The sequence below is a fragment of the Tachyglossus aculeatus genome, chromosome 22 (genome assembly GCF_015852505.1).
Source record: "Tachyglossus aculeatus isolate mTacAcu1 chromosome 22, mTacAcu1.pri, whole genome shotgun sequence".
NCBI lineage: Eukaryota > Metazoa > Chordata > Mammalia > Monotremata > Tachyglossidae > Tachyglossus > Tachyglossus aculeatus.
Window position 1 is genome coordinate 49799391 of NC_052087.1, and position 23746 is coordinate 49823136.

General features: G+C 50.6%; 1 protein-coding gene across 1 annotated transcript in view; it reads right to left on the reverse strand.

Annotated features, from left to right (window-relative positions):
* PELI3 (pellino E3 ubiquitin protein ligase family member 3) overlaps nt 1–17214 on the reverse strand; it is a 32936-nt gene extending 15722 nt beyond the window's left edge. The window contains 4 exon segments of the mRNA XM_038764598.1: nt 3370–3471; nt 12925–13054; nt 15557–15712; nt 17129–17214. Of these exon segments, the coding sequence (XP_038620526.1) occupies nt 3370–3471; nt 12925–13054; nt 15557–15711 (387 nt within the window). The 5' untranslated portion in view covers nt 15712; nt 17129–17214.
* Between the last annotated feature and the right edge of the window lie 6532 nt (nt 17215–23746).

The window sequence follows — 23746 nt, forward strand, 5'->3', positions numbered from 1 at the left end:
TATTATTATTATTATGTTGCCAATTTGGACTTCCCAAGCGCTTCGTCCAGTGCTCTGCACTCAGTAAGCGCTCAATAAATACGACTGAATGAATGTATGCTAGGCGCTGGCATGGATACAAGTAAATTGGGTGGGCCTCAGTCCCTGTCCCACGTGCGGCCCACGGTCTCAATCCCCGTTTTCCAGCCGAGGGAGCTGAGGCCCAGGGAAGTGAAGTGACTTGCCCGAGGTCACACAGCGGACAATGATGATGATGATGATGATGGCATTTCTTAAGTGCTTACTATGTGCAAAGCACTGTTCTAAGCGCTGGGGAGGTTACAAGGTGATCAGGTTGTCCCACGGGGGCCTCACGGTCTTAATCCCCATTTTGCAGATGAGGTAACTGAGGCCCAGGGAAGTGAAGTGACTTCATCATCAATCGCATTTACTGAGCGCTTACTGTGTGCAGAGCACTGTACTAAGCGCTTGGGAAGTACAAGTTGGCAACGTATAGAGACAGTCCCTACCCAACAGTGGGCTCACAGTCTAAAAGGGGGAGACAAAGAACAAAACCAAACATACTAACAAAATAAAATAAATAGAATAGATATGTACAAGTAAAATAGAGTAATAAATATGTACAGACATATATCCATATATACAGGTGCTGTGGGGAAGGGAAGGAGGTAAGATGGGGGGGATGGAGAGGGGGACGAGGGGGAGAGGAAGGAAGGGGCTCAGCCTGGGAAGGCCTCCTGGAGGAGGTGAGCTCTCAGCAGGGCCTTGAAAGTGACTTGCCCAAAGTCACCCAGCTGACAGTTGGAGGAGCCGGGATTTGAATCCATGACCTCCGACTCCAAAGCCCAGGCTCTTTCCCACTGAGCCACGCTGCTAAGTGGCCGAGCCGGGGCTAGAACCCATGTCCTTCTGATTCCGGGCCCGGGCTCTATCCAATTCTGGGAACCCGAGCCCTGGGAGACGGCCCGGTCCTCTTTTCATTCATTCAATCGTATTTATTGAGCGCTTACTGTGTGCAGAGCACTGGACTAAGCGCTTGGGAAGTACAAGTTGGCAACATAGAGAGACGGTCCCTACCCAACGATGGGCTCACTGTCCTCTTTTGGGCCTCCAGTGTGCAGACCTTCCTTGTGGTATCTGTTAAGCGCTTACTATGTGCCAGGCACTGTTGTAAGCGCTGGGGTGGATACAAGCTAATCAGATTGGGCACCATCCCTGCCCCACATGGGGCTCACAGTCTTCATCCCCATTTGAGCACAAGCCTGCGAGCCAGAAAATCACGGGATCTAATCATCATCATCATCAATCGTATTTATTGAGCGCTTACTATGTGCAGAGCACTGTACTAAGCGCTTGGGAAATACAAGTTGGCAACATATAGAGACAGTCCCTACCCACCAGTGGGCTCACAGTCTAAAAGGGGGAGACAGAGAACAAAACCAAACATACTAACAAAATAAAATAAATAGAATACGGCCACGTGTCTACTGTGTGACCTTGGGTGGGTCACTTCACTTCTCCGTGCCTCAGTTTCCTCAACTGTCAAACGGGCGTAGAGATTGTGAGCCCCATGGGAAGGAGAAGCAGCGTGGCTCGGTGAAAAGAGCCCCGGCTTGGGAGTCAGAGGTCATGGGTTCTAATCCCGCCTCCACCACTTATCGGCTGTGTGACTTTGGGCCAGTCACTCTGCTTCTCTGGGCCTCAGTTACCTCATTTGTAAAATGGGGATTAAGACTGTGAGCCTCATGTGGGACAACCTGCTTACCTTGCATGCCCCCACCCCGGGCGCTTAGAACAGTGCTTTGCTCATAGTAAGCGCTTAACAAATGCCATCATTATTATTCTTATAGGGACTGTGCCCAACCCGATTTGCTCATATCCACCCCAGCGCTTAGTACAGCTTAGAGAAGCAGCGTGGCTCAGTGGAAAGAGCCCGGGCTTGGGAGTCGGAGGTCAAGGGTTCTAATCCCGGCTCCGCCACTTATCAGCTGGGTGACTTTGGGTAAGTTACTTCACTTCTCTGGGCCTCAGTTCCCTCATCTGTAAAATGGGAATGAAGACTGTGAGCCCCACATGGGACAACCTGATCACCTTGTATCCCCCCCCCCCCAGCGCTTAGAACAGGGTTTGGAACATCGTAAGCGCTTAACAAATGCCATCACTATTACTATTATTCTGTGGGCCTCAGTGACCTCATCTGTCAAATGGGGATGAAGACTGTGAGCCCCATGGGGGACAACCTGATCGTTTTGTAACCGCCCCCCCCCCCCCCGACCCAGCGTTTAGAACAGTGCTTTGCACATAGTAAGTGCTTAACAAATACCATCATTACCTCCCCATCCCCCCCGCTTTACTTCCTTCCCCTCCCCACAGCACCTGTATATATGTATATATGTTTGTACATATTTATTACTGTATTTATTTATTTATTTATTTTACTTGTACATAGCTATTCTATTTATTTTATTTTGTTAGTATGTTTGGTTTTGTTCTCTGTCTCCCCCTTTTAGTCTGTGAGCCCACTGTTGGGTAGGGACTGTCTCTATATGTTGCCAATTTGTACTTCCCTAGCGCTTAGTACAGTGCTCTGCACATAGTAAGCACTCAATAAATACGATTGATGATGACGATGATATATGTTTGTACGGATTTATTACTCTATTTTATTTGTACATATTTATTCTATTTATTTTATTTTGTCATATGTTTTGTTGTCTTGTCTCCCGCTTCTAGACCATTAGCCCGCTGTTGGGTCGGGCCCGTCTCTAGATGTTGCCGGCTTGGACTTCCCAAGTGCTTAGTCCAGTGCTCTGCCCACAGTAAGCGCTCAATAAATACGATTGAATGAATGAACGAACGATTATTATGATTACTACAGTGCTTGGCACATAGTAAGCGGTCAACAAATACCACAATTGTTATTTTGCAGATGAGATAACTGAGGCCTAGAGAAGTCCCCCAGACCTGGCCCTATTGAGAGCTCACCTCCTCCAGGAGGCCTTCCCAGACTGAGTCCCTTCCTTCCTCTCCCCCTCGTCCCCCCTCCATGCTCCCCATCTTACCTCCTTCCCTTCCCCACAGCACCTGTATATATGTATATATGTTTGTACATATTTATTAGTCTATTTATTTATTTATTTTACTTGTACATATCTATTCTATTTATTTTATTTTGTTAGCATGTTGGGTTTTGTTCTCTGTCTCCCCCTTTTAGTCTGTGAGCCCACTGTTGGGTAGGGACTGTCTCTAGATGTTGCCAATTTGTACTTCCCTAGCGCTTAGTACAGTGCTCTGCACATAGTAAGCGCTCAATAAATACGACTGATGATGATGATGATCCCGGGGTCCGCGGGGGAGATGGGTGCATACCTGGAACATGTCGGTGTCGTTGTCGTGTGTGTACTCCACAATCACCGAGTGGCTCCGGGAGAGCGTATATGAGATGCTGTGCTGACCCCGGTTACTCAGCGCCTGTGGCGGGGAGAGTCAGTCAGTCAGTCGATCGTATTTAGCATAATAATCATCATCATCAATCATATTTATTGAGCGCTTACTGTGTGCAGAGCACTGTACTAAGCACTTGGGAAGTACAAGTTGGAAACATATAGAGACAGTCCCTACCCAACAGTGGGCTCACAGTCTAAAAGGGCTCACAAAGTGGGCTTACAGTCTATAATAATAATCATCAATCGTATTTATTGAGCGCTTACTGTGTGCAGAGCACTGTACTAAGCGCTTATAATAATGACGGCGTTTGTTAAGCGCTGACCATCATCATCATCTTCAATCGTATTTATTGAGCGCTTACTGTGTGCAGAGCACTGTACTAAGCGCTTGGGAAGTACAAATTGGCAACATATAGAGACAGTCCCTACCCCACAGTGGGCTCACAGTCTAAAAGGGGGAGACAAAACCAAACATACTAACAAAATAAAATAAATAGAATAGATATGTACAAGTAAAATAAATAGAGTAATAAATATGTACAAACATATATACAGGTGCTGTGCACTGTTCTAAGCGCTGGGGAGGTTACAAGGTGATCAGGTTGTCCCACGGGGGGCTTACAGTCTTCATCCCCATTTTACAGAGGAGGTCACTGAGGCTCAGAGAAGTGAAGTACCTCGCCCAAGGTCACACAGCAGACCTGGGGCGGAGCCGGGAGTCAAACCCATGACCTCAGACTCCAAAGCCTGGGCTCTTTCCACTGAGCCACGCCGTTTCTCAAATAATGATGGCATTTATTAAGCGCTTACTATGTGCAAAGCACTGTACTAAGCGCTGGGGAGGATATAAGGTGATCAGGTTGTCCCCGGGGGGGCTCACAGCCTCCGTCCCCATTTTATAGACGAGGGAACTGCGGCCCAGAGAATAATAATAATAATAATAATGATGGCATTTGTTAAGCGCTTACTATGTGCAAAGCACTGTTCTAAGCGCTGGGGAGGTTATAAGGTGATCAGGTTGTCCCACGGGGGGATCACAGTCTTAATCCCCATTTTACAGATGAGGTCACTGAGGCACAGAGAAGTGAAGTAATTTGCCCAAAGTCACACTTCCAGACTGTGAGCCCACTGTAGGGACTGTCTCTATAGGTTGCCAACTTGTACTTCCCAAGCGCTTAGTACAGTGCTCTGCACCCAGTAAGCGCTCAATAAATACGATTGAATGAATGAATGAAGTGGCAGAGCTGGGATTTGAACATAATAATAATAATAATGATGGTATTTGCTAAGCGCTTACTATGTGCAAAGCACTGTTCTAAGCGCTGGGGGGGGATACAATGTGATCAAGTTGTCCCTGTTCTTACAGATGAGGTAACTGAGGCTCAGAGAAGTTAAGTGACTTGCCCAAGGTCACACAGCAGACTTGTGGTGGAGCCGGGATTCAAACCCATGACCTCTGACTCCAAAGCCCGGGCTCTTTCCACTGAGCCGCGCTGCTTCTCTTCAACTCCCAAGCCCGGGCTCTTGAGCGCTTACTGTGTGCGGAGCACTGGACTAAGCGCTTAGGAGAGTACCATAGAACAGAAACATCCCCTCCTTCTCCAGGAGGCCTTCCCAGACTGAGCCCCTTCCTTCCTCTCCCCCTCGTCCCCCTCTCCATCCCCCCATCTTACCTCCTTCCCTTCCCCACAGCACCTGTATATATGTATATATGTTTGTACATATTTATTACTCTATTTATTTATTTATTTTACTTGTACATATCTATTCTATTTATTTTATTTTGTCAGTATGTTTGGTTTTGTTCTCTGTCTCCCCCTTTTAGACTGTGAGCCCACTGTTGGGTAGGGACCGTCTCTAGATGTTGCCAATTTGTACTTCCCAAGCGCTTAGTACAGTGCTCTGCATACAGTAAGCGCTCAATAAATACGATTGATGATGATGATGATGATGGGGGTGCCTAAGGAACTGCCTGGCCCTGGGACAACAACCTGAAAGGAGACCACAGCTCAACAAATGGTATTTATTGAGCACTCACTAGCTGCAGAACACTGTACTAAGCGCTTGGGAGAGTACAATACAACAGAATTAGCCGGCACATTCCCTGCCCATAACAAGTTTACAGTCTAGAGCAAATGACTACATTATCCACTAAGATGTTTAATCTTTTCCAAGTGCTTAATACAGTGCTCTGACTACATTATCCACTCAGACGTTTCTTCTTTTCCAGGCGCTTAATACAGTGCTCCGCACACATAAGTGGGCAATAAATAATAATAATAATAATAATACTGGCATTTGTTAAGCACTTACTATGTGCAAAGCACTGTTCTAAGCGCTGGGGAGTTTACAAGGTGATCAGGTTGTCCCACGTGGGGCTCACAGTCTTCATCCCCATTTTACAGATGAGGTAACTGAGGCACAGAGAAGTTAAGTGACTTGCCCAAAGTTACACAGCTGACAAGTGGCAGAGCCGGGATTCGAACCCATGAACTCTGACTCCAAAGCCCGGGCTCTTTCCGCTGAGCCACGCTGCTTCTCTAAACAGTGCTCTGCACATACTAAGCGCTTAACAAATACCAACATTATTATTATTATTATTATTATTACCGTGCTTTTGGGGAGCAGCACGGCGTGGTGGATAGCGCCCGGATTAGGGAGTCAGAAGGTCACGGGTTCTAATCCCGGCTCCGCCACTTGTCTCCTGTGTGACCTTGGGCAAGTCACTTCATAAGAATAATAATAATAATAATGATGGCATTTATTAAGCGCTTACTATGTGCAAAGCACCGTTCTAAGCGCTGGGGAGGTTACAAGGTAATCAGGTTATCCCACGTGGGGCTCACAGTCTTCATCCCCATTTTCCAGATGAGGGAACTGAGGCCCAGAGAAGTGAAGTGACTTGCCCAAAGTCACCCAGCTGACAGTTGGCGGAGCCGGGATTTGAACCCATGACCTCTGACTCCAAAGCCTGGGCTCTTTTCCATTGAGCCACTTCACTTCTCTGGGCCTCAGTTCCCTCATCTGGAAAATGGGGGTTAAGACTGTGAGCCCCATGTAGGGCAGGGACTACCCAATTTGCTTGGAATAATAATAATTATGGTAATAATAATAATAATAACAGCATTTATTAAGTGCTTACTATGTGCAAAGCACTGTTCTAAGCACTGGGGAGGTTACAAGGTAATCAGGTTGTCCCACGTGGGGCTCACAGTCTTCATCCCCATTTAACAGATGAGGTTACTGAGGCCCAGAGAAGTGACTTGCCCAAAGTCACCCAGCTGACAGTTGGCGGAGCCGGGATTTGAACCCATGACCTCTGACTCCAAAGCCCGGGCTCTTTTCCATTGAGCCACTTCACTTCTCTGGGCCTCAGTTCCCTCACCTGGAAAATGGGGGTTAAGACTGTGAGCCCCATGTAGGGCAGGGACTACCCAATTTGCTTGTAATAATAATAATAATTATGGTAATAATAATAATAATAATAGCATGTATTAAGCGCTTACTATGTGCAAAGCACTGTTCTAAGCGCTGGGGGGGAATACAAGGTGATCAGGTTGTCACAGTCTTCATCCCCATTTTACAGATGAGGGCACTGAGGCCCAGAGAAGTGAAGTGACTTGCCCAAAGCCACACAGCTGACAGTTGGCGGAGCCAGGATTTGAACCCATGACCCCTGACTCCAAAGCCCGGGCTCTTTCCACTGAGCCACGCTGCTTCTCCATGGTATTTGTTAGGCACTTACTATGTGCCAGGCACTGTACTAAGCGCTGGGGTGGATATAAGTAACTCGCAGGTTGGACACAGTCCCTGTCCCACGTGGGGCTCACAATCTCAGTTTTTTTATGATGGCATTTATTAAGCGCTTACTATGTGCAGAGCACTGTTCTAAGCGCTGGGGGGGATACAATTAATCACCCCGGCGCTCAGGACGGTACCTGGCACAGAGTGAGCGCTTAATAAATACCCTAATTATTATTATGATTCTGTCAGACTGCCCAAAGCGCTCAACACAATGTGTCGCACCTAATGGGCGCTCAATAAGTGCTATAACTACTAGAAGCCAGGATGCCTGGGTGGGACAAGAATCAATAACACCAGATTTGCCAGAGTGTCTTCTGGCTCATGAGAAGCAGCGTGGCTCGATGCAAAGAGCCCGGGCTTTGGAGTCAGAGGTCATGGGTTCGAATCCCGGCCCCACTACATGTCTGCTGTGTGACCTTGGGCAAGTCACTTCACTTCTCGGAGCCTCAGTTGCCTCATCTGGAAAATGGGGATGATGACTGTGAGCCCCACGCGGGACAACCTGATCACCTTGTATCCCCCCCCCCCAGCGCTTAGAACAGTGCTTTGCACATAGTAAGCGCTTAACAAATGCCATCAAAAAAAAAAAAAAAAGCAGCGTGGCTCGATGGAAAGAGCCCGGGCTTGTGAGTCAGAGGTCATGAGTTCAAATCCCGGCTCCGCCAATTGTCAGCTGTGTGACTCTGGGCAAGTCACTTCACTTCGCTGGGCCTCAGTTCCCTCATCTGTAAAATGGGGATTAAGACTGTGAGCCCCACATGGGACAACCTGATCACCTTGTACCTCCCCCCGCGGCGCTTAGAACAGTGCTTTGCACATAGTAAGCGCTCAACAAATGCCATCGTTATTATTATTATTATTAAAACCCAACAGAAGGAAAGAAAAATCCCTGCCTTCAAAGAGCTTACAGTCTAATGAGTCTTTTAGACTGTGAGCCCATTGTTGGGTAGGGACCGTCTCTATATGTTGCCGACTTGTACTTCCCAAGCGCTTAGTACAGTGCCCTGCACACAGTAAGCGCTCAATAAATACGATTGATTGATTGATTGATTAATGAGGAGAACGGCACACATTAAGGAACAAATACATGAGAGATAAATGTGGGGGAAAAAACGGACATAAGTAATAGCCGCAAGAAAGCACATTAATAAGCAAATAAATCCCGGAGGATGGAGGCTGCGAATGGGATGGCGCGGCCAGACAGTTGCTGTGTGTTGGGCGATTAAATCAGGGAAGGACTCTTGGAGGAGGGGACATTTTAGACTGCCTTTGGAGGCTATTTGTTCTGACGATTTTGACACCTGTCTTCATGGCAAGTCACTTAACTTCTCTGGGCCTCAGTTCCCTCCTCTGTAAAATGGGGATGAAGACTGTGAGCCCCACGTGGGACAACCTGATCACCTTGCAAATTCCCCAGCGCTTAGAACAGTGCTCTGCACATAGTAAGCACTTAATAAATGCCATTATTATTATTATTATGTTTTGTTTCGTTGTCTGTCTCCCCCTTCTAGACTGGGAGCCCGCTGTCGGGTAGGGACCGTCTCTAGATGTTGCCGACTTGGACTTCCCAAGCGCTTAGTACAGTGCTCTGCACACAGTAAGCGCTCAATAAAGACGATTGAATGAATAAAGGAAGGAGGGGTAAATGGTTTGGCTAAGCTGAGAAGCGAGGGGCTTCCTCAGCAGAGTCGGAGGACGGAAGAGTCAAGAGCGAAAGGCTGGTAGGAGGTTGGCATAATAATAATAATGGTATTTGCTAAGCGCTTACTATGTGCTAAGCACTGTTCTAAGCTAAAATTGTTAGCTGTGTGACTTTGGGCAAGTCACTTCACTTCTCTGGGCCTCAGTTCCCTCATCTGGAAAATGAGGATGAAGACTGTGAGCCCCCCTTGGGACAACCTGATCACCTTGTAACCTCCCCAGCACTTAGAACGGTGCTTGGCACATAGTAAGCGCTTAATAAATGCCATTCTTATTATTATTATTATTATTATTATTATTATTATTATTATAACAGATAAAGGCTTAGGAGGCACAAAACTCAAGTTTAGCTGAGGAAAACAGTAGGGGGGCAAGAGGGAGTCAGTTAATGTAGAGCCTTGAAGTCGATGATCAGGAGTATTTGTTTTCTAGAGAAGCAATATAATAATAATAATTATAATAATAATGGCATTTGTTAAGCTCTATAATAATAATAATAATGATGGCATTTATTAAGCGCTTACTATGTGCAAAGCACTGTTCTAAGCGCTGGGGAGGTTACAAGGTGATTAGGTTGTCCCACGGGGGGCTCACAGTCTTCATCCTCATTTTACAGATGAGGGAACTGAGGCCCAGAGAAGTGAAGTGACTTGCCCAAGGTCACACAGCTGATAAGTGGCGGAGCCGGGATTTGAACCCATGACCTCTGACTCCAAAGCCCGGGCTCTTGCCACTGAGCCATGCTGCTTCTCTATGCGCTAGGGATTGTGCTAAGCCCTGGAGGAGATACTAGATAATCTAGGCTGACACAGTCCCTGTCCCACATGAGGCTCCACACTCTAAGGAAGATGGAGAACAGCACTGAAGCCCTGTTCTAAGCACTGGGGGAAGTTACAAGGTGATCAGGTGGTCCCACGGGGGGCTTACAGTCTTAATCCCCGTTTTACAGATGAGGAAACTGAGGCCTAGAAACGTTAAGTGACTCGCCCAGAGTCACACAGCAGGCCAGGGGCCGAGCTGGGATTAGAACCCAGGTCTTCTGAATTCCAGCAGCCCACTCTAACACTTTCGATCTTATTTATACCCATCCTCAGCACTCATGTTCCCATGTGTCCTCGATTATTTATTTGGATGGATTGATTTGGACTATTCTAGTTGTAAATATTTTTCCCGTTGGTCTCTCCCGCTAGAGTGTAAGCTCCTTATGGGCAGGAAGGGTGTCCCTTCTTTAAGCCGGTTCTTCCCAAGTGCTGAGTTTTGTTGTCTTTCTCCCCCTTTTTCATCATCATCATCAATCGTATTTATTGAGCGCTTACTATGTGCAGAGCACTGGACTAAGCGCTTGGGAAGTACAAATTGGCAACATCTAGAGACAGTCCCTACCCAACAGTGGGCTCACAGTCTAGAAGGGGGAGACAGAGAACAAAACCAAACATACTAACAAAATAAAATAGAATAGATATGTACAAGTAAAATAAATAAATAAATAAATTTTGTTGTCTGTCTCCCCCTTCTAGACTGTGAGCCCGTTGTTGGGTAGGAACCGTCTCTATATTTTGCCGACTTGGACTTCCCAAGCGCTTAGTCCAGTGCTCTGCACACAGTAAGCGCTCAATAAATACGATTGAATGAATGAATGAATGAGTACAATGGCACGGCACCAAGTGGGTGCTCAATAAATACTACTACAACAACAATGATGACTACTAGGACTAGAAGTAAAAACAATAATAATAATGATAATAATAATAATAATGGCATTTATTAAGCGCTTACTATGTGCAAAGCACTGTTCTAAGCGCTGGGGAGGTTACAAGGTGATCCATACAATACATACATACAATACAATAATAATGGTATTTGTTAAGTGCTTAGTATGTGCCAGGTACTATACTAAGCGCTGGGGTGGATATAAGACTGTGAGCCCTAGGGACCGTCTCTATATGTTGCCAACTTGTACTTCCCAAGCGCATAGTACAGTGCTCTGCACACAGTAAGCGCTCAATAAATACGATTGATTGATATAAGCAAATCATGCTGGACACAGTCCCTGTTCCACATGGGGCTCAGAGTTTCAATCCCCATTTGATAGATGAGGCAGCTGAGACCCAGAGAATAATAATAATGGCATTTATTAAGCGCTTACTATGTGCGAAGCACTGTTTGAAGTGCTGGGGAGGTTACAAGGTGATTAGGTTGTCCCATGGGGGTCTCACAGTCTTAATCCCCATTTTCCTGATGAGGTAACTGAGGCTCAGAGAAGTGAAGTGACTTGCCCAAAGTCACACAGCTGACAATTGGCGGAGCCGGGATTTGAACCCATGACCTCTGACTCCAAAGCCCGGGCTCTTTCCACTGAGCCACTCTGCTTCCCAAAGCCACACAGCAGACAAGTGGCAGAGCCAGGAGAGCTGGGATTAGAGCCCATGACCTTTTTTTTTTTTAATAGCATTTATTAAGCGCTTACTATGTGCAAAGCCCTGTTTTAAGCGCTGGGGAGGTTACAAGGTGATCAGTTTGTCCTACGGGGGGCTCACAGTCTTCATCCCCATTTTACAGATGAGGGAACTGAGGCCCAGAGAAGTGAAGTGACTTGCCCAAAGTCACCCAGCTGACAAGTGGCGGAGCCGGGATTTGAACCCATGACCTCTGACTCCAAAGCCCGGGCTCTTTCCACTGAGCCACGCTGCTTCTCTAATTCCCAAGCCCATGCTCTATCCATGCTACTACTGCTATGATTACTAATACCATTACTAGCAGCACGGCTCAGTGGAAAGAGCCCGGGCTTGGGAGTCAGAGGTCATGGGTTCAAATCCCGGCTCCGCCACTTGTCGGCTGTGTGACCTTAGGCAAGCTACTTCACTTCTCTGTGCTTCAGTTCCCTCATCTGTAAAATGGGGATGAAGACTGTGAGCCCCACGTGCGACAATCTGATCACCTTGTATCCCCCCAGCGCTTAGAACAGGGCTTCGCACATCGTATGCACTTAACAAATGCCATCATCATTATCATTATTATTACTTGTTCATTCATTCAGTCATATTTATTGAGCGCTTACTGTGTGCAGAGCACTGTACTAAGCGCTTAGGAAGTCCAAGTCGGCAACATCTAGAGACGGTCCCTACCCAACAACGGGCTCACAATCTAGAAGGGGGAGACGGACAATGAAACAAAACATGTGGACAGGTGACAAGTAGTCAGAATAAATAGAAATAAAGCTAGATTCATTCATTCATTCAATCGTATCTATTGAGCGCTTACTGTGTGCACAGCAACTTGTTAAGCAGCGTGGCTCAGTGGAGAGAGCCCGGGCTTTGGAGTCAGAGGTCATGGGTTCAAATCCCGACTCCGCCACATGTCTGCTGTGTGATCTTGGGCAAGTCACTTCACTTCTCTGGGCCTCAGTTCCCTCATCTGTAAAATGGGGATTAAGACTGTGAGCCCCATGTGGGACAACCTGATCACCCTGTATCCTCCCCAGTGCTTAGAACAGTGCTTGGCACATAGTAAGCGCTTAACAAATGCAAATTATTATTATTACTATGTGCCAAGCACTGTTCTAAGTGCTGGGGCAGATGCCAGTTAATCGGGCTGGACACAGTCCCTGTCCCAAATGGGGCGCTCAGTCTAGATCCCCATTTTACAGGCGAGGTAACTGAGGCGCAGAGAAATCATCATCATCATCATCAATCGTATTTATTGAGCGCTTCCTTAAGCGACTTGGTCACAGAGCAGACCTGTGGCGGAGCTGAGATTAGAACCCACGTCCTTCTAACTTCCAGGACCGTGCTCTAGCCGCTACGCCACACCGCTTGTAGTCCTACCATTGATTCGTTCAATCGATCGTGTCTGCTGGGCGCTTACTGTGTGCCGAGCACTGTGCTAAGCGCCCTTCTACTACACGGACGGTTTGGGAGACGGTGTTTCGGAAAGGTGATCTGTGCGGCCGTGGGAGCCCAACTCAATTCCTTGCCTTAGAGACCAGGGGGGTGGAGATGTGGTGGATGATGTCGGGCTTGACCCCGTTGGCTTTGGGTCTCCGGCTGAGCGCCAGGCGGCTGCGACGTCGACCCTTGTCCCCGCTCGCCAGCGATCCGTTGTAGCTGAGGGAGAGAGAAAAGGCACTGAGAGCCTCGGAATTCAATCAATCAATCGATCGATCGATCGTATTTATTGAACACTGTGTGCAGAGCACTGGACTAAGCGCTTGGGAAGTCCAAGTCAGCCACGTATAGAGACGGTCCCTACCCGACAACGGGCTCCCAGTCTAGAAGTTAGACTGTGAGCCCGTTGTTGGGTAGGGACCGTCTCTATACGTTGCCAATTTGTACTTCCCAAGCGCTTAGTCCAGTGCTCTGCACACAGTAAGCGCTCAATAAATACGACTGATGATAGAAGGGGGAGACGGACGACAAAAGACCGGGAGGTGATCGGCTGTCGCTTTCCGGGAAGGCCCTCGGAATAAACCGAGTCTCTACACTCCAGGAAGATCGCCACATACCCAGTCAATCAATCAGTCGTATTTATTGAGCGCTTACTTTGTGCAGGGCACTGGACTAAGCGCTTGGGAAGTACAAGTTGGCAACATATAGAGACAGTCCCTACCCAACAGTGGGCTCACAGTCTAAAAGGGGGAGACGGAGAACAAAACCAAACATACTACCAAATAAAATAAATAGAATAGATATGTACAAGTAAAATAAATAGAGTAATAAATATGTACAAACATATATACATATATACAGGTGCTGTGGGGAAGGGAAGGAGGTAAGATGGGGGGGATGGAGAGGGGGACAAGGGGGAGAGGAAGGAGGGGGCTGAGTGTGGGAAGGCCTCCTGGAGGAGGTGAGCTCTCAGTAGGGCCTTGAAGGGAGGAAGAGAGCAAGCTTGGCGGATGGGCAGAGGGAGGCCATTCCGGGCCCGGGGGAGGACGTGGGCAGTGCTCTGCACACAGTAAGCGCTCAATAAATACGATTGAATGAAATGAAACTCAAACTTGCTCTCTTCAGTGTTGTTGGGGGAAGAGCGTGCGTGTGTCGGGGGGGTTCACTCGTTCATTCAGTCGTATTTATTCAGCGCTTACTGTGTGCAGAGCACTGGACTAAGCGCTCGGGAAGTCCAAGTTGGCAACATCTAGAGACGGTCCCTACCCGACAACGGGCTCTCAATCTAGAAGGGGGAGGCAGACAACAAAACAAAACATGTGGACGGCTGTCAAGTCATCAGAATAAACAGAAATAAATCTAGAAGCACATCATTAACAAAATAATTAGAATAGTAAATATGTACAAGTAAAATAAATAGAGTAATAAATCTGGACAAACATATATACAGGTGCTGTGGGGAGGGGAAGGAGGTAGGGCGGGGAGGTGGGGAGGAGGAGAGGAAAAAGGGGGCTCAGTGTAGGAAGGCCTCCTGGAGGAGATGAGCTCTCAGTAGGGCTTTGAAGGGAGGAAGAGAGCTAGCTTGGCGGATGTGCGGAGGGAGGGCATTCATTTATTTATTCAATCGTATTTATTGAGCACTTACTGTGTGCAGAGCACTGTACTAAGTGCTTGGGACGTACAAGTTGGCAACGTATAGAGACGGTCCCTACCCAACAGTGGGCTCACAGTCTAGAAGCATTCTAGACCAGGGGGAGGACGTGGTCTGGGGGTCGACGGTGGGACAGGCGAGAACGAGGCACAGTGAGGGGTGGGTTGTTTGTGTGTGTGTGTGTGTGTGTGTGTGTGTGTGTGTGTGTGTGTGTGTGTGTGTGTGTGTGTGTGTGTCTGCTCCTCTACAGTCCAATATTCGTCAACGCAGTGAGGTGGCAGGCCGGGGGGGTGGGGGTACCATGATTATTCATTCACTCATTCAATCGTATTTACTGAGCGCTTACTGTGTGCAGAGCACTGTACTAAGCGCTTGGGAAGTCCAAGTTGGCAACATCTAGAGACGGTCCCTACCCAACAGCGGGCTCACAATCTAGAAGGGGGAGACAGAGAACAAAACCAAACATCTTAACAAAATAAAATAAACAGAATAAATATGTACAAATAAAATAAATAAATAGAGCAATAAATATTAAGAGCTTACTATGAGCCAAGCACTATGGTGGATACAAGCAAATCAGGTTGGAGACAGGCTGTCATTCATTCAATCGCACTTATTGAGCACTTACTGTGTGCTCAATACTGTGTGCACAGTCTTTTAGACTGTGAGCCCAATGTTGGGTAGGGACTGTCTCTATATGTTGCCAATTTGTACTTCCCAAGCGCTTAGTACAGTGCTCTGCACATAGTAAGCGCTCAATAAATACGACTGATGATGATGATGACGATGCAGAGCACCGGACTAAGCGCTTGGGCAGTACAAGTCGGCAACACACAGAGAGAGGGGTGTCTCCACCGGCGGAGGAGGAGGAGAAAGGGATAAAATAAGGTATACGCTGTGTGTGTTTGTGTGTCCCACCCCCGGCTCACCGTCCGGTTTTAGAGCGGGGTCCAACTGCCCGGACACGGGCCGTGATAACCTTCTAGAGCCCCGTTTCCCCGGAGGGCTCTGCAGCCACGGGCCCGCTCACCTCCACCCCGCGGATCCCACCCCCCCAAGACGCCCCTCACCCCAAGACGATGAGCTCCCCATACTTGACGGGCTCCTTGCCCACGATCAAACTCTCCCCTCCCGTGGCAGGGAGGATCCGAGGGGGCTTGGAGCCGGGGTGCCGGAGCTCCAGGGGCCCAGGGGGCCCGGCTTCGGCGCTGCCTTCCAACACCATCCTGGTGGGGAGAAAGACAGAGAGGTCAGAGGTCATGGAGGGGTCTCCCCCGGGCCTGGTCCCGCCCCCTCCGCCCTTCCCCATCTACTACTCCCGGACTGGGGAGACCTTTAACCTCCTCCGTCACCATGGCAACTCTGCCTTCGCTTCTCCCTCCATCCCCTTGTTGCCATGGTAACCCGAGGGATGATGGGGGTGAGGTGAAGATCGATGGATGGATGGATCGATCGAAGGGGGAAAAGGGCGGGTGGTCGGAGCGGCCTGCCCGGGGACGCCCCGGGCCTGCGGGCTCCTGGGCAAGATGCCCTCGAAGGCGCCTCGCCCTGCCCGCCGCTGCCTTCCTGCATCCAGTCATCCTTTACGGAGCGCGGACTCGGTGCGGAGGGCTGCGCTGAGTGCTGGGGAGAGCACGACACAACCATGGACCGACCCGTTCCCTGCCCGCGGCGAGCTTCCCGCCAGTGTCTAAGGGGACGGGTGCCTGCAGCTCGATAGGCGCTCTGTGTGTGTGTGTGTGTGTGTGTGTGTGTCTCTGTTTCTGTGTATGTGTGTGTATCTGTGTATGTGTGTGTGTCTCTGTGTGTCTCTGTGTGTGTCTGCGTGTCTGTCTCTGTGTGTGTGTCCCTTTGTGTGTCTGGGTGTCTCTGTGTGTGTGTGTCTCTCTGTGTCTGTGTGCGTGTCTGTGTGTCTCTCTGTGTCTGTCTGTGTGTGTCTCTGTGTGTCTGTGTGTCTCTGTGTGTGTCTGCGTGTCTGTCTCTCTCTGTGTGTGTGTCCCTCTGTGTGTCCGGGTGTCTCTCTGTGTCTGTGTGCGTGTCTGTGTATGTCTGTGTGTGTGTCCCTCTGTGTGTCCGGGTGTCTCTCTGTGTCTGTGTGCGTGTCTGTGTATGTCTGTGTGTGTCTCTGTGTGTCTCCCTGTGTGTCTGTGTGCGTGTGTGTTTGTGTGTGTCTGTGCGTGTGTGTCTGCGTGTTTGTCCGTGTGTTTTGTGGTGGTCGCTGTGGGCCCCCCCCCGCCCCGGTCTATCTCTCCTTCCGACCCTCCGGCTCTCCCCGAGATCCGGCTGCGGCGCAACCATCACAACGCCTCTCCCCTGCAGGCAGAGGGAGAGATACACACACACACACACACACACACACACACACACACACACACACACACGCAGACACACAACACCCCCCCCCCCCAGCACACATACACAGACGCTGATTCAGGCACACACACACACACACACACACAGACAGACGCACACACACACACATCCGACATACACACAGACAGACAGACACAGACACAGAGAGAGCCGCCCCCCGGCCCCGCCTTCGGAGCCCCCACGGGCGGAGAAAGGCCCGACAGGCGGGCGCAGGCGGGGGGAGGCTCCTGTCCGGTGTCCGGTGTCCGGTCCCCCGGTCTCCCGGTCACCTGGCAGGGGCTCCCGGGGCCCCGGTTCCGCGTAGTTGTTGACTCCTCCTTCTCCTCCTGCTCCTGATCCTCCTGGTCCTCCTTCTCCTCCTCCTGCTCCTGATCCTCCTGCTCCTGATCCTCCTTCTCCTCCTCCTGATCCTCCTGCTTCTGCTGGTCCTGCTCCTCCTGCTCCTCCTGGTCCTCCTTCTCCTCCTCCTGCTCCTGATCCTCCTTCTCCTCCTCCTGATCCTCCTGCTTCTGCTGGTCCTGCTCCTCCTGCTCCTGCTCCTGCTCCTCCTGCTCCTGGTCCTGCTCCTCCTGGTCCTCCTTCTCCTGCTCCTGCTCCTCCTTCTCCTCCTCCTGCTCCTCCTGCTCCTGCTGGTCCTGCTCCTCCTGCTCCTCCTGCTCCTGGTCCACCTTCTCCTGCTCCTGGTCCTTCTCCTGCTCCTCCTCCTCCTCCGGGCAGGTCTCCAGGGCTGCCGCGGCGGGCTGGAGCCGGGCCCGGGCCCGGGCCTTCGTCACGGGGACTCCCGGGGGAGGGGAGGGAGGCAGAGGCCACGCCCCCTCCAACCGCAGGCCACGCCCCTTCGACGGGAGACCACGCCCCCTTTGGAGGAGACCACACCCCTCCGACCGCAAGCCGGGCCCCTTCGACGGGAGGCCACGCCCCTCCCACGGAAGGCCTCGCCCCTTCGACGGGAGACCACGCCCCTTCGACGGGAGGCCACGCCCCTCTTCGAAGGAGACCACACCCCTCCGACCGCAAGCCGGGCCCCTTCGACGGGAGGCCACGCCCCTCCCACGGAAGGCCTCGCCCCTTCGACGGGAGAACACGCCCCTCCGAGAGAAGGCCACGCCTCTTCGACGGGAGGCCACGCCCCTTTGAAGGAGACCGCGCCCCCCGACCGCAGGTCGGGCCCCTTCGACGGGAGGCCACGCCCCTCCCACAGAAGGCCACGCCCCTTCGACGGGAGACCACGCCCCTTCGACGTGAGGTCACGCCCCCTTCGAAGGAGGCTGCGCCCCTCCGACCGCAAGCCGGGCCCCTCCCACGGAAGGCCACGCCCCTTCGACGGGAGACCACGCCCCCTTTGAAGGAGACCGCGCCCCTCCGACCGCAAGCCGGGCCCCTTCGACGGGAGGCCACGCCCCTCCCACGGAAGGCCTCGCCCCTTCGACGGGAGAACACGCCCCTCCCACGAAAGGCCACGCCCCTTCGACGGGGAGACCACGCCCCCTTTGAAGGAGATCACACCCCTCCGACCGCAAGCCGGGCCCCTTCGACGGGAGGCCACGCCCCTTCGACGTGAGACCACGCCCCTCCGACAGAAGGTCACGCCCCCTTCGGCGGAAGGCCACGCCCCTTCGACGGAAGGCCACAACTACCACCTGTATCGCAGGTGATACCCAAATCTTCGTCTCCAGCCCTGATCTCTCTCCCCCTCTCCCGTCTCGCATCTCCTCCCGCCTTCAAGACGTCTCTCCTTGGATGTCCTCCCGTCACCTCAAATCAATCAATCAATCAATCAATCGTACTTATTGAGCGCTTACTGCGTGCAGAGCACCGGACTAAGCGCTTGGGAAGTACAAGTTGGCAACATCTAGAGACGGCCCCTACCCACCAGTGGGCTCACAGTCTCCAAGTTAACATGCCCGAAACAGAGCTCCTTATCTTCCCACCCAAACCCTGTCATCCCCCCGACGCTCATCACCATAGACACTCCCCCTGTGACGGAGACCAACCCCCTCCGACCGCAACTCAGGCCCCTTCGACGGGAGGCCACGAGCCCTCCGACCTCAAGCCACGCCCCGCGACGAGAGGCCACGCCCACATCGACGAGAGGCCACGCCCCTTCGCCGGGAGGCCACTCCCCCTTTGAAGGGGGCCGCACCCCTCCGACCGCAAGCCGGGCCCCTTCGACGGGAGGCCACGCCCCTTCGAAGAGAGGCCACGCCCCTCCGACCTCAAGCCACGCCCGTCGACGGAGGCCACGCCCACATCGAAAAACGACCACGCCCCTTAGACGTAAGGCCAGCCCCCTTGACGAGAGGCCACGCCCCTCTGACCCTCCGACCGCAAGCCACGCACCTTTGACGGGAGGCCACGCCCCCTTCGAGGAGAGGCCGCGCCCCTTCGACAGAGGCCACTCCCCCTTGAGGAGAGGCCACGCCCCCTCAACAGAGGCCACGCCCCCTTGAGGAGAGGCGACGCCCCCTTCGACAGGGGGCCACGCCCTCCGACCGCAGGTCACGCCCCTCGACGGGAGGCCCCGGGTTCAAATCCCGACTCCGCCAATTGTCGACAGCTGTGTGACTTGGAGCAAGTCACTTCACTTCTCTGGGCCTCAGTTCCCTCATCTGTAAAATGGGGATGAAGACTGTGAGCCCCCCCGTGGGACAGCTTGATCACCTTGTAACCTCCCCAGCGCTCAGAACAGTGCTCTGCACATAGTAAGCGCTCAATCAATCAATCAATCGTATTTATTGAGTACTTACTGTGTGCAGAGCACTGTACTAAGCGCTTGGGAAGGACAAGTTGGCAACAGAGAGAGACGGTCCCTACCCAACAGCGGGCTCACAGTCTAGAAGGGGGAGACAGGGAACAAAACCAAACATATTAACAAAATAAAACAAATAGAATAGATATGTACAAGTAAAATGGAGTAATAAATCTGTACGAACATATATACATGTCAATCAATTGTATTTATTGAGCACTTACTGTGTGCAGAGCACTGTACTAAGCACTTGGGAAGTCCAAGTTGGCAACATATAGACAGTCCCTACCCAACAGTGGGCTCACAGTCTAGAAGGGGCAGACAGAGAACAAAACCAAATGTACTAACAAAATAAAATAAATAGAATAGATATGTACAAGTAAAATAGAGTAATAATCTGTACAAACATATATACATATTAATCAATTGTATTTATTGAGCGCTTACTGTGTGCAGAGCACTGTACTAAGCACTTGGGAAGTACAAGTTGGCAACACATAGAGACGGTCCCTACCCAACAGTGGGCTCACAGTCTAGAAGGGGGAGACAGAGAACAAAACCAAACATACTAACAAAATAAAATAAATAGAATAGATATGTACAAGTAAAATAAATAAATAAATAGAGTAATAAATCTGTACAAACATATATACAGGTGCTGTGGGGAGGGGAAGGAGGTAAGATGGGGGGGATGGAGAGGGGGACAAGGGGGAGAGCAGAGCACTGAACTAAGCACTTGGGAAAGTAATAATAATAATAATTGTAACAATAATAATTATAATAATATATAATACATATATACAGGTGCTGTGCGGAAGGGAAGGAGGTAAGGCGGGGGGATGGAGAGGGGGAGGAGGGGCAGAGGAAGGAGGGGGCTCAGTCTGGGAAGGCCTCCTGGAGGAGGTGAAAATGATAATGGTAATAAATGCCATCATCATCATCATCATCATCATCATCATCAAGTGCTGTGGATGAACAAAGGGAGCAAGTCAGGGCGACGCAGAAGGGAGTGAGAGAAGAGGAAAGGAGGGCGCAGTCAGGGAAGGCCTCTTGGAGGAGATGGGCCTTCAGGAAGGCTCTGGATGGGGAGAGAGGAATCGTCTGGCAGAGTTGAGGAGGGAGGGCATTTCAGGCCAGAGGCAGGACGTATCTTGTACATATCTATTCTACTTGTACATATCTATTCTACTTATTTTATTTTGTTAGTATGTTTGGTTTTGTTCTCTGTCTCCCCCTTTTAGACGGTGAGCCCACTGTTGGGTAGGGACCGTCTCTGTATGTTGCCAACTTGGACTTCCCAAGCGCTTAGTCCAGTGCTCTGCACACAGTAAGCGCTCAATAAATACGATTGATGGATTGATTGATTGACGTGGGCCAGGGGTCGGAGGCGAGACAGGTGAGATGGAGGCCCAGTGAGAAGGTGAGCAGCACCAGAGGGGCGAAGTCCGCGGGCTGGGCTGGAGAAGGAGAGAAGGGAGGTGAGGCAGGAGGGGGCGAGGGGATTCATTCATTCATTCAATTGTATTTATTGAGCACTTACTGTGTGCAGAGCACTGGACTAAGCGCTTGGGAAGCACAAGTTGGAAGCATATAGAGACGGTCCCTACCCAACAACGAGCTCACGGTCTAGAGGGGGAGACAGACATTAATACAAATAGATAAAACAAGAAATTACAGATAGATACATAGGTGCTGTGGGGAGTCGTTCATTCAATCGCATTTATTGAGCGCCCACTGTGTGCAGGGATGGACAGCTTTACAGTCAACGGAGAGGAGTTCTTGTTTGATGCGGAGGTGGACAGGCCACCACTGGAGTTTTGGAGGAGAGGGGTGACACATCCTGAATGTTTCTGTGAAAAAATGACCCAGCCAGCAGTGTGACGTATGGACTGGAGCGGGGAGAGACAGGAGGCAGGGAGGCCAATCAATCAATTGTATTTATTGAGCGCTTACTGTGTGCAGAGCACTGGACTAAAAGCTTGGGAAGTGCATAGTACATAGTAAGTGCTTAACAAATACCATTATTATTATTATTATCATTATTTTGTGAACAGGACCTAGGATTTCTCTTGGTTAAACAGCCCCTGTTCCAAGCTGCTAGACTCACCCTTGGGCGCTCAAAAAAGGCTAAAACGTGGCTCAGTGGAAAGAGCCCGGGCTTCGGAGCCAGAGGTTGTGGGTTCTAATCCCGACTCCGCCACTCGTCAGCTGGGTGACTTTGGGCAAGTCGCTTCACTTCTCTGAGCCTCAGTTCCCTCATCTGTCAAATGGGGATGAAGACTGTGAGCCCCACATGGGACAACCTCATCACCTTGTATCTACCCCAGCGCTTAGAACAGTGCTAGGTACATAGTAAGTGCTTAATACCATTATTATTATTATTATCATTATTTTGTGAACAGGACCTAGGATTTCTCTGGGTTAAACAGCCCCCTGTTCCAAGCCGCTAGGCTCACCCTTGGGCGCTCAAAAAAGGCTAAAACGTGGCTCAGTGGAAAGAGCCCGGGCTTGGGAGCCAGAGGTCGTGGGTTCTAATCCCGCTCTGCCACTCGTCAGCTGGGTGACTTTGGGCAAGTCGCTTCACTTCTCTGAGCCTCAGTTCCCTCATCTGTCAAATGGGGATGAAGACTGTGAGCCCCACGGGGGACCACCTCATCACCTTGTATTCCCCCAGCGCTTAGAACAGTGCTTCGCACATAGTAAGCGCTTAACAAATGCCATCATCATCATTATTATTAAAACTCAATTTTAATTTAAATTTAATTAAATTAAAATTAAATTTTAAATAATTTAAAGAAAGTAGATCGAATGGGAGCCTAGTCGGCTTCCAAATTCCCAAATAGGAGCCACTACAGGGCGCTGCAGGGCGGCACCTCCCCACAAGGAGTCAAGCGACTCCCGAACCAGAAGGCAAGGAACTGCAAAACCCAGAAAGCCGTGCGCCCGGAACTACAAAACCCAGAATGCCGTGCGCCCTGGTAGGGTCCCATCCGCCTCGGAGAGGAACTACAAAACCCAGAATGCCGTGCGCCCGGAACTGCGAAACCCAGAATGCCGTGCGCCCTGGTTAGGGACCCAGCCGCCTCGGAGAGGAACTTCAAAACCCAGAATTCCGTGCGCCCTGGTAGGGACCCAGCCGCCTCGGAGAGGAACTACAAAACCCAGAATGCCGTGCGCCCTGAACTACAAAACCTAGAATGCCGTGCGTCCTGGTAGGGACCCAGCCTCCTCGAAGAGGAACTACAAAACCCAGAATGCCGTGCGCCCGGAACTGCGAAACCCAGAATGCCGTGCGCCCTGGTTAGGGACCCAGCCGCCTCGGAGAGGAACTTCAAAACCCAGAATTCCGTGCGCCCTGGTAGGGACCCAGCCGCCTCGGAGAGGAACTACAAAACCCAGAATGCCGTGCGCCCTGGTAGGGACCCAGCCGCCTTGGAGAGGAACTACAAAACCCAGGATGCCGTGCGCCCGGAACTACAAAACCCAGAATGCCGTGCGCCTGGGTAGGGACCCAGCCGCTTCGGAGAGGAACTACAAAACCCAGAGTGCCGTGCGCCCGGAACTACAAAGCCCAGAATGCCGTGCGCCCGGGTAGGGACCCAGTCGCCTCGGAGAAGGCGAGAAACTACAAAACCCAGAATGCCATGCGCCCGGGTAGGAATCCAGCCACTTCGGCAATGGAGAACTACAAAACCCAGAATTCCGTGCGTCCCGTTAGGCATCCAGCCCGCTTCGGAAAAGGAGAGGAACTACAAGACCCAATCAATGAATCAATCAATCAATCGTATTTATTGACCGCTTACTGTGTGCAGAGCACTGTACTAAGCGCTTGGGAAGTACAAGTTGGCAACATCTAGAGACAGTCCCTACCCAACAGTGGGCTCACAGTCTAAAAGTGGGAGACAGAGAATAAAACCAAACATGCTAACAAAATAAAATCAATCAATCAATCGTATTTATTGAGGGTTACTGTGTGCAGAGCACTGTACTAAGCGCTTGGGAAGTACAAGTTGGCAACACATAGAGACGGTCCCTACCCAACAGTGGGCTCACGGTCTAGAAGGGGGAGACAGTGAACAAAACAAAACATATTAACAAAATAAAATAAATAGAATAGATATGTACAAGTAAAATAAGC